We start from the raw sequence: 11,212 nt of genomic DNA, 5'->3' as shown, positions 1-11,212 counted from the left end.
ACCAAAGCAGAGGCTGCCTCTCAGTGGTCGCTTTCATTGATGCATTCAGAGAGTACAGATGCACATCTGCAGGCCTGTTGTTACCGAAACTCCGTTTATTTTACACATACTCTGCATAATAAAAACTGTTACTACAACAATGAAAGTACCAGATTGTGTTGTGGAGCTTTCTTTGCGGGTAAAAAGCAGCCATTGTCTAAACAAGAGCCTTAACCGTCCATCATAAAGCTGGAGCGCTGTGAAGCTTTAAATACACTCTGGCTCCCTGGAAGCAAATATAAAGAAATGAGGGTGAACACTTTTTCTACAAATAAAATAGTTTTATTTTGAAGAGTGACGTCAGCTCGCTGTCGGGAGCGTGACGTCAGCGGGTGCGTTGTTGCAGAGTCACTGCGACGGTTCGACTGTAAACAAGCCGAGGACAGAGAAACGTCTCGAACTGACTCCGAATGTCTGCGCTGTTATCTCCGTTAGTTCATCACGGCTCGTATTCATCCGTGTCCGATTCAATGTAACCGTCCGTGCTCACTCTCCCCCCGAAGGAACAGATCTCGTTGTCCCGGAGAAAGAGTCGCTCAAAAACGTTCAGACCCTGAAGCTAGCTTAGCTTAGCGTAGCTCTAGATAGCCTACCTGGCTAACCAACATCTGAGGGCCCGTTCAGAGGAAAAGCTCCTCTATGCCCTGGGCACCTCTCTCCCTTCACCGTGACTGGGATATCCTGAACCGTAAGTATGCCCTCCTGTATTTTAGAGGTGTTGCAAGATTTTAACAGCAGTTAATATGACCTCCAGTGCCGAACTAGCTAGTTAGCCTAGCAGCCTGCTAGCATTAGCGCAAAGGGTTTGAAAACACGCTCTTTACATGCAGAGATTTTCAGCGTTTCAGGCATTAACTAAGTCTAATTTTACTGCGAAAGCTCGACAGACGCGCATTAATCTCTCGGTGTCACGTTTCATTTCATTTATTCGGTTTATCTCAAGTAATGTGTTTTTATTGGCAGCGGCTCCGCTCGTCTTTAACTAGAGGCCTGCTAAACTCATTCACAGAACTCTGCGTGTCATTGTGGAGTGATCTCTGAGTTACTAGTTGTAATGTCTCAGTTAATGGTGGATAGCACTTATATTTCCTTCAGAAACGGAACCCCTGCTGCCGTGTTTTTTCCGAGTTTGCTGTCACGTTTATCACGTCTGCCGATCTGATTGGATTATCTATAGCCCAGCTGATCGATTAATAACATATCAACCATCTCAAAAGTTCAGTGTTTGTTGATTTATTGTTTATTTTAGAATTGATTTTAGCTCCTTGGATCAGCGAATATGGCCTTTATTTTTAGTTGAATTTTTTCATTACTGGAGTAGTAGTTGGTAATTTTTTTTAGAAAGACAGAAAATACCTTCTTATGACCACTTATGTCTGTCTGATATTTAAATTACCGTATTTCCCGGACTACAAAGCGCACCTGAATATTAGCCACACAAGCTAAAATCAGGGGAAAATCCTGTTTTGTACATACATTAGCCGCACCTGACCAAAAGCCGCAGGTGTTTCAATGTTGACTCATCATATGTAAGAGAATATGCACAAAGGGAATTGTCAGGAAAGAGATGGCTGTTTGGAGACATCACTTTTATTAATATTTTGAAAAACAAGTTATGGGTACATATTTGCACATGTAGTACATAACAGTAGCCTACAGCACACCAGAAAAATAGATTCGGACTACCTTTTAGGCTCAGGTGCAGTGACACAGCTTTAACAAGAAGAAAAGTCAGTCATTCACCATCTTTCTCTTCTTCCTGCGCACTAAAACCACCAAAGTCCTCTCCTCCAGTGTCGGATACAAACAGGCTCAGGATGGCTTCGTCATCCACTCTTCTTCTCTCCTTCGTTGTCACTTTCAAAACCAAAGAAATCCTCATTGTCAGTGTCAGAGTCGAACACCCTCTGAAGGGCCGTGGCGGTGTCCTGCTCTCCATCATGCAGCAGTCCAGCCCTTCAAAATCCGTTGGTGATCGTGGATGTTTTCACACTTTTCCACGCTGTCAGAATCCACCGGTGGAGTTGGGCATAACTTGCTTTTTGGGCATAACTTGCAAGTTTATCGCCGCTCATCATCCACGACTCCCGCTGAACGCGTACCGCTACTTTGAAGCTTGTTTTTCGCGCTACTTCGTACGGCACTACGTTGCCTGGCGGACGGACATGTGACTAACATACCACTCTTGAACCCCGATCCTTCCGCCAGGCAACGTAGTGCCGTACAACAGCGGAACACACAAAACAAATCGTCTTACGATATGACAAAAATCACGGACAATCCATAGAAAAGCCGCACCTGACTAAAAGCCGCAGGGTTCAAAGCTTGTGCAAAAAGTAGCGGCTTATAGCCCGACAGTTACGGTACTTGGAAATGAATAAAAAATGTTGACTCAGAAAACACAGAAATGCCTCTTTAAGGAGCTGGAATTATTTGTCTTTCTCATCTTCTGTGTGTGTGTGTGTGTGTGTGTGTGTGTGTGTGTGTGTGTGTGTGTGTGTGTGTGTGTGTGTGTGAGATTTGATTAAAGACTAGTTCTAGTTAATTTTCTGATATTGTTTACTCGTCCAGTGTTTTCATTATACTGACTCTTTGAACAGCTGCTCCCACTAAGCAGCATATTCTCAGCGCCGCTTGATAACAGATGTGACTTTTAATTAAAATTGGAATCTCTGTGAAGGAAACCGTGAGGCGCACTTACCTGTGTGGCTTCATCTGCAAAACACTGTTGTGTGTTTCTGTTTTGTAGCTGGGTGGCTGGTCAGAGCGGCCTCCTCCCACCATGGAGGCAGGAGGGAAGGACTGTGAGGAGGAGACGCTGCAGATGGCATTCAAGAAGCTGAGGGTTGATGCTGAGAGGTAAACACAGGCCAAAAAAAGTTTTTAATTTATTTTAAAATGATTTTTTTAAATTAAAACCCCCACAGGCCACTTTATTAGGTTCACCTGTTTGACTCCTTGTCTATTTAGCGAATCACATGGCAGTAACTCTGTTTTCCTCTTCCTCTCTCCTTCCAGTTTGCCCGGAGCTGTGAGTGTTTCGGAGGCGGTAACTTCCAGAGCAACATCGCGAGCTTGTCTCGACTCAAGCGGAGCGAAGCCCAAACTCGGCTGCCCGAAAGACAACTGGCACAGGTAGGCTGATTCTCTGGGAGACGCTCGATCACAGGAACAGACAGTGTGGATACTTGTGTCCATCATTGTGAGCTTTTTTCCACTGAGTCAGAAAAGAAGAGGAGGCACGTTTCGTTCTATCAGTTCCATCCTAAACACAGCCTCAGGACTCAGACACTCTGGTTCGACTTTTCTTAACTGGTGGATGCTTTAACTGTTCTAATCCAGTGGAGTGTAATGGTTTTTATTCAGCGTCATTAGGAAAAAAACAGGCTAAACTGGTTATTTTAACTCTGAGCTGAGTCATAAAGTTTAAGTCAGGCATTGTTTGCTTGTTTAATAAATACGTGAACACGTGAGGAGGAGATCTAACCCTCATGTTTAGTGTTTTGTTTTGTTTTTTGTTCTAAAAACAACCTGTGAAGGTTGTGAATGTTAAGATGTGGCAGTCTGTGGAGAAGTATTCATTCATGCTAGTGATATTCCAACACTGGTGACTTTTTGGTTTTTTACAGCAAAGAGTAAATGATTAAATGAAACTGACTAACAGAGCAGTAACCAGCTGCCTCTCCAGCTGGTGGCCTTTCTTCTGATGTGCAGCATCTGTGAGCTCGGCACAGTGGCACCGGCGCTCCGCCTGCTGCAGGTTCTGGTTACATCCCTTGATCTCAGAGCAGATCCTCAGAACAGAACCAGGACTGCAGATGCTAGCTGTGATCCAGGCTGGTGGAGATAAAAGTCTGTCTGACATCAGGGGTTGGGTGGAATTGTAGCTCAGAGGTCAGCAAACATCTGGACTGAAAAATAAGAGCGAGGGTTTTTTCTAAGGTCAGACTTTGTGTTGTGTCTTTCAGGTGACGTCTCTTTTCTCGTTGAGTGTTTATTTTGGAGTTCTTCTTTGTGATATTTGATTTTCTCTCTCGTCCTTTTAGCTGCATGAGGAAAACTTCCAGAGGAGCATCCAGAACACAGCGCCGTCGCAGGTCCAAGTCGCCCATCCTCCACCCACCGAAGTTCACCTACTGCAGCACCTCCGGAGCGTCTGCACTCTCGCCCCCTAGTGGTTGCCCGAAGCACCAGCGCTTGGCCGCGCCTGAGCCTGCCCCACCTCGTCCGGCAGCAGACGGACTAGCCGCCTCGCCCGTGGCCATCCCGGTCCCAAAAGAGCACTCCTCTCCAGGCTCACCCGGGCATGTCCCCACTCTGGTTTTTGGATCCTGTGCTGCTTATGAGACACATATTAGAAGCGTGGCTTCCCCACAGTCCTCACAAGAGATCCCCACTATCATCACCGCTACGTCCGGGCTGGCCGGAGGAAAGTCGAGTGAGGACAGCAGCCCGCAGAGCAGCGAAACCAGAACGGGAACATCCCCGAGATCCAGACCGGCAGAGGCTGCTGACTTCCGAGCTCTGTCCGAACTCCACAGTGGCAGGTCTGCCGAGGGTCCCCACGCCGCCTGTTCCTGTGCCCAGAGAAGCAGCTCAGAGTCTCAAGAGGACGACAAGCAGGGGGTCGAGTGTCAGTGCCATCGTCAAGGGTGGCACGGTGTGGAAGTCTACTCCTTCACGGGGCTCCGCAACGTCATATCGGAGTGTGAGAGGAGCCTGCCGAGCAGCGAGGAAGCATCCAGAACTCTCAGCTGTAACGCGGCAGCGTCTCCGGCGCTGTCGTCAGGCTCCCCTCGCTCCTGCTCAGAGCAGGCGCGCGCCTACGTGGATGACATCACAATAGAGGACCTTTCTGGCTACATGGAGTATTATTTATACATCCCCAAAAAGATGTCGCACATGGCTGAGATGATGTACACTTAGAGTCAGATTTATTATTACCACTATTATTATGTCAGATAAGGAAAATGATAAGACCGTAACAAGGGTATTTTTTTCTGTCGATGAAAGAAAAGTTGGCCTTGGAGGAAAGTAGGAAAGGTGCTTGTAGAAGGAAGAGTTAGGAATAAAAGTTTCATTTAAATGGACAAAGGTTGGCCACAACATTAGAACCACTCATAGGTGAGATCCACATGTTAAGTTGTGACGTTCTGTTAATCCACGTCTGTTATATTCCCATGCTCTGTTACAGCAGCAAAACAAAACAGCTCCTGGCCCGATCGAGGGTCTGTGGGAGCCCAATTCACAGAGGCCCCTGAGCCCATAGGAACCAGCCCCGGGGGCCACAGGCTGCCGTTTCAAAGCTGGTCCAAGCACATCCTGCTAGCGCTCTGCTAGCATTAACTTTAACCCACCTTTCTGGAGGTGGAGCCGGGGGGCTGGAGGCTTTTCCAGCTGACATAGGGCCAGAGGCAGGTCTGTCACAGGGCTAATGCACAGAGACAGGTTGCTGTTTTTCTCATGAAATTCTCATAAATTTGCATGAAGATTAAACGTTATTCTGAATAATTGTCATACATTCAGTATAAGTTTGGTTTAGTGGGTCAGTGACACAGTGTCAGCCTGTAAACCCACAACCAGAGGTGCACGGCTGCCCGCTGTGCCTGCAGTAGGGGAGGGTGTGACTTTTGAATGTTAGAAAAATCATTAAGTTATAAAAATTCAACTTTTTTTTGTCTTTCTTTTTTCTTCGGGTGAGTGAAAGGACACATACCTACAAATGTAGAAAAAAATTTGATACTAACTACAAGACGGTGAGATTAATGTGACAAAAATAATCCAGAAATGAGGCCCAGAGCCTTCGACTGCACTTCAAACGTGTTGAAGTGGATTATATTTGAATCCAACGTGTTTTGATAGCACACTCTCTCAGATTTGTTTAAAGATGCTTCGTATCCAGTAACTCTGATAACCAGAAGCTGTCGTATTTTGGAGCCTGACTGTCGGCAGGTGTGCAGACCGTGTCAGGCAGGCGGCTTTAATGTTGTGGCTGATGGCCACAGAATAGACTAACCCACGTTTAATGTTTCTGTTTGTCTTTCTGTGATTTTTACTAAATCTGACAGAAACTCGTCACAGCCAGCTGTTTCGCTTTAGTTTCGCCTTTCTCTTTGTTTGTGCCCTGTGGATCACTTTTCTTTCTTTGTTTTCGGTTTACAAATGAAGTTGCCAAAGCTCCTGGTGCTGGGTCTTGCAGAAGACAGGAACACGCAAACTTGTCATGCCAAGTGTGATTCTGTTTTTGGTGTTTGTGGCGACTTCAGGAGTCGCCCGTCTGGATTTAATTTCACTCAATAAAGAAGTAAAAAATGGAGAATTCGTCGTCTTCACTCGTGTCAATGAAGCTAATCAGAGATTTTTCTAACATGCTCGCACGGAGTTTACAGGAAGTAATAAAAGAATTTCAACACAAACCCTGAAGCCACAGTCACAGATGGCAGTTATCAACAACTGTCTCTTAAGCCATGCTCTCTGCTTTAGGCTCTGGGCGCACTCACAAAAAGGGGCATTTCCCGTGTCTTGTGTACAAATTGATCCCCATGAGTGTCACCTGCTTGAGTGATAAGTTATATCATGATAAAATGGTGTCTAAAATCTATAAAGAACATAATAAAAGTAACAGTAAATGCAACACTGCAGCAATATGACAAATTATTGTTCCATAAAAATGCTAAACGTGTGTTTTGGCACACTAAAACAATTTAACTCCAGCCTCACATTAGAGTTTAAGCTGGATCCATTTAAAAGTCCCACAGTCTAAAAACGCAAACGTGAAAAATGCTTCTGTCACAAATTAAAGGGAAATTTATCTGATTGAATAGATAGTCTGTGTGAGTAAACTATAAAAACATTCTATATTTCCTGCTTCACCAAAATAATACATGTAATCTCCAGTGACAGTGTGAGGCACAGTTTGAGCTGCTGTACCAATCAGGGAAAATGTGGCACTTTCAGTTGATTTTAAGATAAAAATGAACCTACCTTGCTCCAGACCAGGTGATGTATTACTGTGTTACCAAGGTGATATAGCCAGGTGAAAAGCCATGTTTATATCAGGAAGCTCTCAGAACACAGTCTCTGACTGTAAACAGTAAACGCTGTGAACTGTTGATGAAGCCAGTGTGTGAATGGGTGGATGACAGGTTGTGTAAAGCGCTTTGGGGTCCTTAGGGACTAGTAAAGCGCTATATAAATACAGGCCATTTACCATTTACCATTTACCAAGCCATTCATTTTTCATTTTTCTCTGACCTACCTGCAACCAAACCGCAGCTTTTGCACTACAATTTTGCCTCTCCCTAAAACTGGGTTGGGCCAGTATTTTGTTGTAGGAGAGATTACTTTCTATGCTTACCCGATTCTGCCCAACAGAAGAGTTTCATCATATTTTTAATCATCAAATAGAAGATGTAAACTGGGATTTAATATCACAGACACATCTGAGCCATGGAGGATGAAAAATGATATAAATAGACTAATAAATACTTGGATAAATGTCAAGACTAACAATGAAAATCTTAAATACAAACTTTCATAATAAAAATGATGAAATCAAAATGTATCCCTATATTTCACCAGTTTCATTTTTGTCAGGCTGTTTTGTAATTTATTTATTTATTTCCTAAAGTAAGATAACGGTATTGTGATTGTCCCTTTACACTAACAATGTCGTTTTTATAAAGCTAGTTGTGTATTTATTCGTAAATGTGGCATTGTTTGTCCTCCATAACGGGCCACTAGTCGCCTTCTGCTGACATACATTATGGGAGCACGGTGAGGGTGTGGACCAATCAGCCGGCGCCAACTGGACGCTGTCCCCGGAATGCTCTGTCTCCGTCCAATCAGAGACGAATGCGTGGAGGACTCCGGAACGAGTCGGACTTCTCGACCAATGAGGTGCTGGCGTAGCGTGACGTGGCGCCGGAAAGACCACACTGATTGTTCACTTTACCGGCGTCTGTGCAGAAGCGGCTGTGGTCCATGAGTGCGGAGTCTCCCTGTCCAACAGCGGTTAACCGGGCGGCATTCTGAGTGTTTATCCTCGCAGAAATGTTGTGTTTGAGCGGGTTGTCGGTGGCGCTCGCCCTCGCTCTCGTGCCGGGTTCCTCCGAAGCCTTGAAGGAAGGAGACTGTGAAGGTAGGTCCGTGTGCTAGCTTCAGTTAGCTTAGCTACAGCGACCAGGGTTCAACAACTTTTAAAAGACCTCCACCCGAAAGCGGTCTAAACTCCACTGCCAGGGTTACCGTGGCGAAGGGAGCGGAGCTGGTGTTTACAGGGGTGTCACTATTCCAAAAAGAGGGGGGAGGAAGCATCCAGAGCTAATGTTCCCGTGTTACCAGAATAACGAGCTTCATCACTTCCAGTAAACCAAAACTCACCTGCAGACACACCTGGCAGCATCCTGTGAGCGCGAGCCACAGACGGGATATCTGCAGGCTGACACAGAATCAAACATCAGGATGTAAAAGTCTGAAGCTTCACCTGTGAAATGGTTGGATTGGCTGTTGTAGCCAGGTTGGAAATCACCTTAAAAAGTGACCACGTGTTTGTGTTTGAGAACATGTAAAGGAAGTGTAAAAACCAACGAGCCTTAAAGTCAGGGGCCTATCAGGATCCCAGTTTGTGCCACAAAGTGAGTTTTTTTTAAGTCTAATATCTTTGCTCATATTTCTAAATAGTCAGCATCAACAGGATGGGCCAATAGGTTGGATATAAAATAAAATGACGTGTTTTGCAGGTATCATTATGACTTTATAACTATTGTACATACTGTTCCACATTATAAACAAGCCAGTCCTTCTTGGCCACTTAAACTATCTCAATATAACTGTTATGTTACATTTGTTCTACTTCCTGCTGCTCTCTTGGCTTGATCTCTCTTTTTAATGTCAATGAGAGTTTTACATTTATAAATAAAGAATATATTAGAGTCGCTTTGACAGAGACTGATGGAGCTTCTACCCATGACAGAAATATTCCTTCTGGCTTAAAATAGCATGCCATCTCTGTTTCTATCAGGAGAGGTGTGTTTGACATATGGTTCAGAGGTTGTAGGCCAACAAGTCATTTACAGTAGTTTAAATATTTACACTTGGGTTTTAAGGGGTATTTATTATTTTCTTCATTATTTTATTTACGGGTCGTACGGAAGCCCCAAATGCAATTTCATTGTTCTCTGACAATGACAATAAATAAATAAATACAAAATACAAATACTGGAAATCACTTTTTGACCCACCAGTGGGAATCATCCTGAGGTCTGGTGGTGGTCTAACTTAAATAAAATAATAAAATAAGCCATTTTAAACCTTATTCGTGTTTTAATCAGCTCTGACTGGATATTCTAGACATGCAGGTTTTATTTCTCACTGACTGTTGAATTTAACTTTCAGTCTCACAGCAAATTCCAATTAAAGTCCGCAGGGTCTTTTCAGAAAGGCTGCGAGTGTCAGTATTTGCATCTAGTTGTTCTCCTTCATTCCTGATATGGAATAAGTTGTTTCTATCGTAAATCTCTGCTGCTTTCAGTTACTCTTTCAGGTTGCAGACGGCTCCATACGTCCGATTCCCAACATTTAATTTTTTCCTTTTTTTTTTTTTTTTTTTTTGTTTTGTTTTGGAGAATTTGTTAAAGGTTTTGTAATCTGGAAATTGTCATTTCTGTATGATGACAGACTGTTTGTGGAAAACATAAATCTAAGTTTTTATCTGACAAAGTGTCAAATTCAGTTTTTATTCAATGAGGGAAAAAATGAATAAGAAGTCGTCACATTTTAAACATCCCAATTATTTTTTAAATAAAGGAAAATCTAATCTATATATAGATTGTACGGTACTACATATTTAATAAGATGAGGGACTTTGTTGTGACTGGCTTGTGTTTTTCTTTCTACACAAAGATTTAACCGCTCGTCGAGTTGACTTTTGTTTTCCTGTTTCAGTGTGCGTGACCTTCCTGGGGAAGTTTTATCAGTCGCTGAAGGACAAGGATGTAAAGTTTAACAGCGCAGACATCGAGAAGGCGCTCACGGCGAGCTGCAAAGACACCAAAGGCAAAGAAAATCGCTTTGTGAGTAAAACGCGTTTACATGTTTCTGGAAGCTGGAGGTGGTTGGATCGATTAAAATGAACCTGAGCTGGAGATTCAACATGTCAGAACAGGTGTGTGTGAATGAGAGTGAGGAGATGAAATGTTAGAGAGGCGAGGCTGAGATGGTTTGGATGTGTGCAGAGGAGGGATGGTGGAAATGTTAAAGATTCGTGGATGTAGTGAAGGAGGATGGAGGCAGATGGTCCTCTGAGGTTTTGCGGCACAAGCTACAGGAATGAGTGTGATTAAATGCTCCCCCCCCCACAACCATAATCCTGGTCAGTTAAACGAATTATTCAAATTTTATCACCATGGTTTGATGTCACCTGCCACAGCCCGGGTGTCAGGATCAGCACCTGCAGCTCTCTGATGTGGAAAGTGTCTGTGAGCTGAATCTTTTTTGCTGGTTTTCTGACTTTCAGACTAGTTTTCTCCTGTTTAAACACCCAGACAGTGCAAGTCAGGGGTGTCCAAACTTTTTTCACTGAGGGCCACATACATAAAAATATAGGAGGGTCTGGGCCACTTACTAAAAATTAGATATATAACCTTAACTTTAGTGTATTAAAGTTAGAAAAATCACTTAAAAGTGGTCAAATATGTTATATTGTTGAATATAATTAAAGACAAAACTGCCTTCATCCCAACTTTCCATAAATGGATCTTTATTGATTCATTCAGAAAAAGCTTTGGCAGCTCGTTCTCAGAACAGCCTCAGATTTCTTCTTAGACAGAAGATTTACAGCACAGAGAAACAATAAAGATGGGACGGGTACATTTCAAGTTTGTTGTTTAAGTTATTAGGCTCAGCAACACACCTATGAACGTTCGTTTGAAACCATTATCAACATTAACAGACTGAACTGGACTTAATAACAGGAGTGCATCATTTTAGTAAATTCTTCTGGTGAGTATCAGCTGCGCTGGGTATGTAAATCGGGCCGTCCAGCTGCGGTGCTGATCCGACGCCACTCGTGCCAAAAATCCGGACAAATGTTTCTTGATCAAGGAGCAGATCTGCATCAGATGAGATCAGCTGACTGCGTGTGTGCGTGTGCGTGTGCGTGTGCGCGTGTGCG

The 11,212-nt window shown here is 43.7% G+C and overlaps 2 protein-coding genes across 2 annotated transcripts in view; both read left to right on the top strand.

Annotated features, from left to right (window-relative positions):
* The first annotated feature begins 356 nt into the window (after positions 1-356).
* oser1 (oxidative stress responsive serine-rich 1) lies at positions 357-6,358 on the top strand. Its single transcript, XM_005928936.1, has 4 exons — positions 357-727; positions 2,789-2,898; positions 3,058-3,174; positions 4,086-6,358. Exons 2-4 carry the CDS (start codon positions 2,822-2,824, stop codon positions 4,963-4,965), a joined length of 1,074 nt encoding a protein of 357 aa, XP_005928998.1. The 5' UTR covers positions 357-727; positions 2,789-2,821; the 3' UTR covers positions 4,966-6,358.
* A 1,611-nt stretch (positions 6,359-7,969) lies between these two features.
* The window catches only part of manf (mesencephalic astrocyte-derived neurotrophic factor), a 6,861-nt gene continuing 3,618 nt past the window's right edge, over positions 7,970-11,212 (top strand). Inside the window, exons 1-2 of the mRNA XM_005928935.3 lie at positions 7,970-8,179; positions 9,985-10,112. Coding sequence (XP_005928997.1) covers positions 8,092-8,179; positions 9,985-10,112 — 216 coding nt within the window. The 5' untranslated portion in view covers positions 7,970-8,091. The remainder of the gene's footprint in view (positions 8,180-9,984; positions 10,113-11,212) is intronic.

Source organism: Haplochromis burtoni, unplaced genomic scaffold (genome assembly GCF_018398535.1).
Source record: "Haplochromis burtoni strain Fernald_Lab_line unplaced genomic scaffold, NCSU_Asbu1 Contig_117, whole genome shotgun sequence".
NCBI classification, from domain to species: Eukaryota; Metazoa; Chordata; class Actinopteri; order Cichliformes; family Cichlidae; genus Haplochromis; species Haplochromis burtoni.
This window is presented reverse-complemented; position numbering and strand designations above follow the sequence as displayed.

Excerpts from the sequence above, each read along its gene's own strand:
- oser1 (XM_005928936.1), top strand. The coding sequence starts at position 2,822 with ATGGAGGCAGGAGGGAAGGACTGTGAGGAGGAGACGCTGCAGATGGCA. Across the intron at positions 2,899-3,057 it reads CTGAGGGTTGATGCTGAGAG|TTTGCCCGGAGCTGTGAGTG; the intron begins GTAAACACAGGC and ends CTCTCCTTCCAG. Across the intron at positions 3,175-4,085 it reads CCGAAAGACAACTGGCACAG|CTGCATGAGGAAAACTTCCA; the intron begins GTAGGCTGATTC and ends TCGTCCTTTTAG.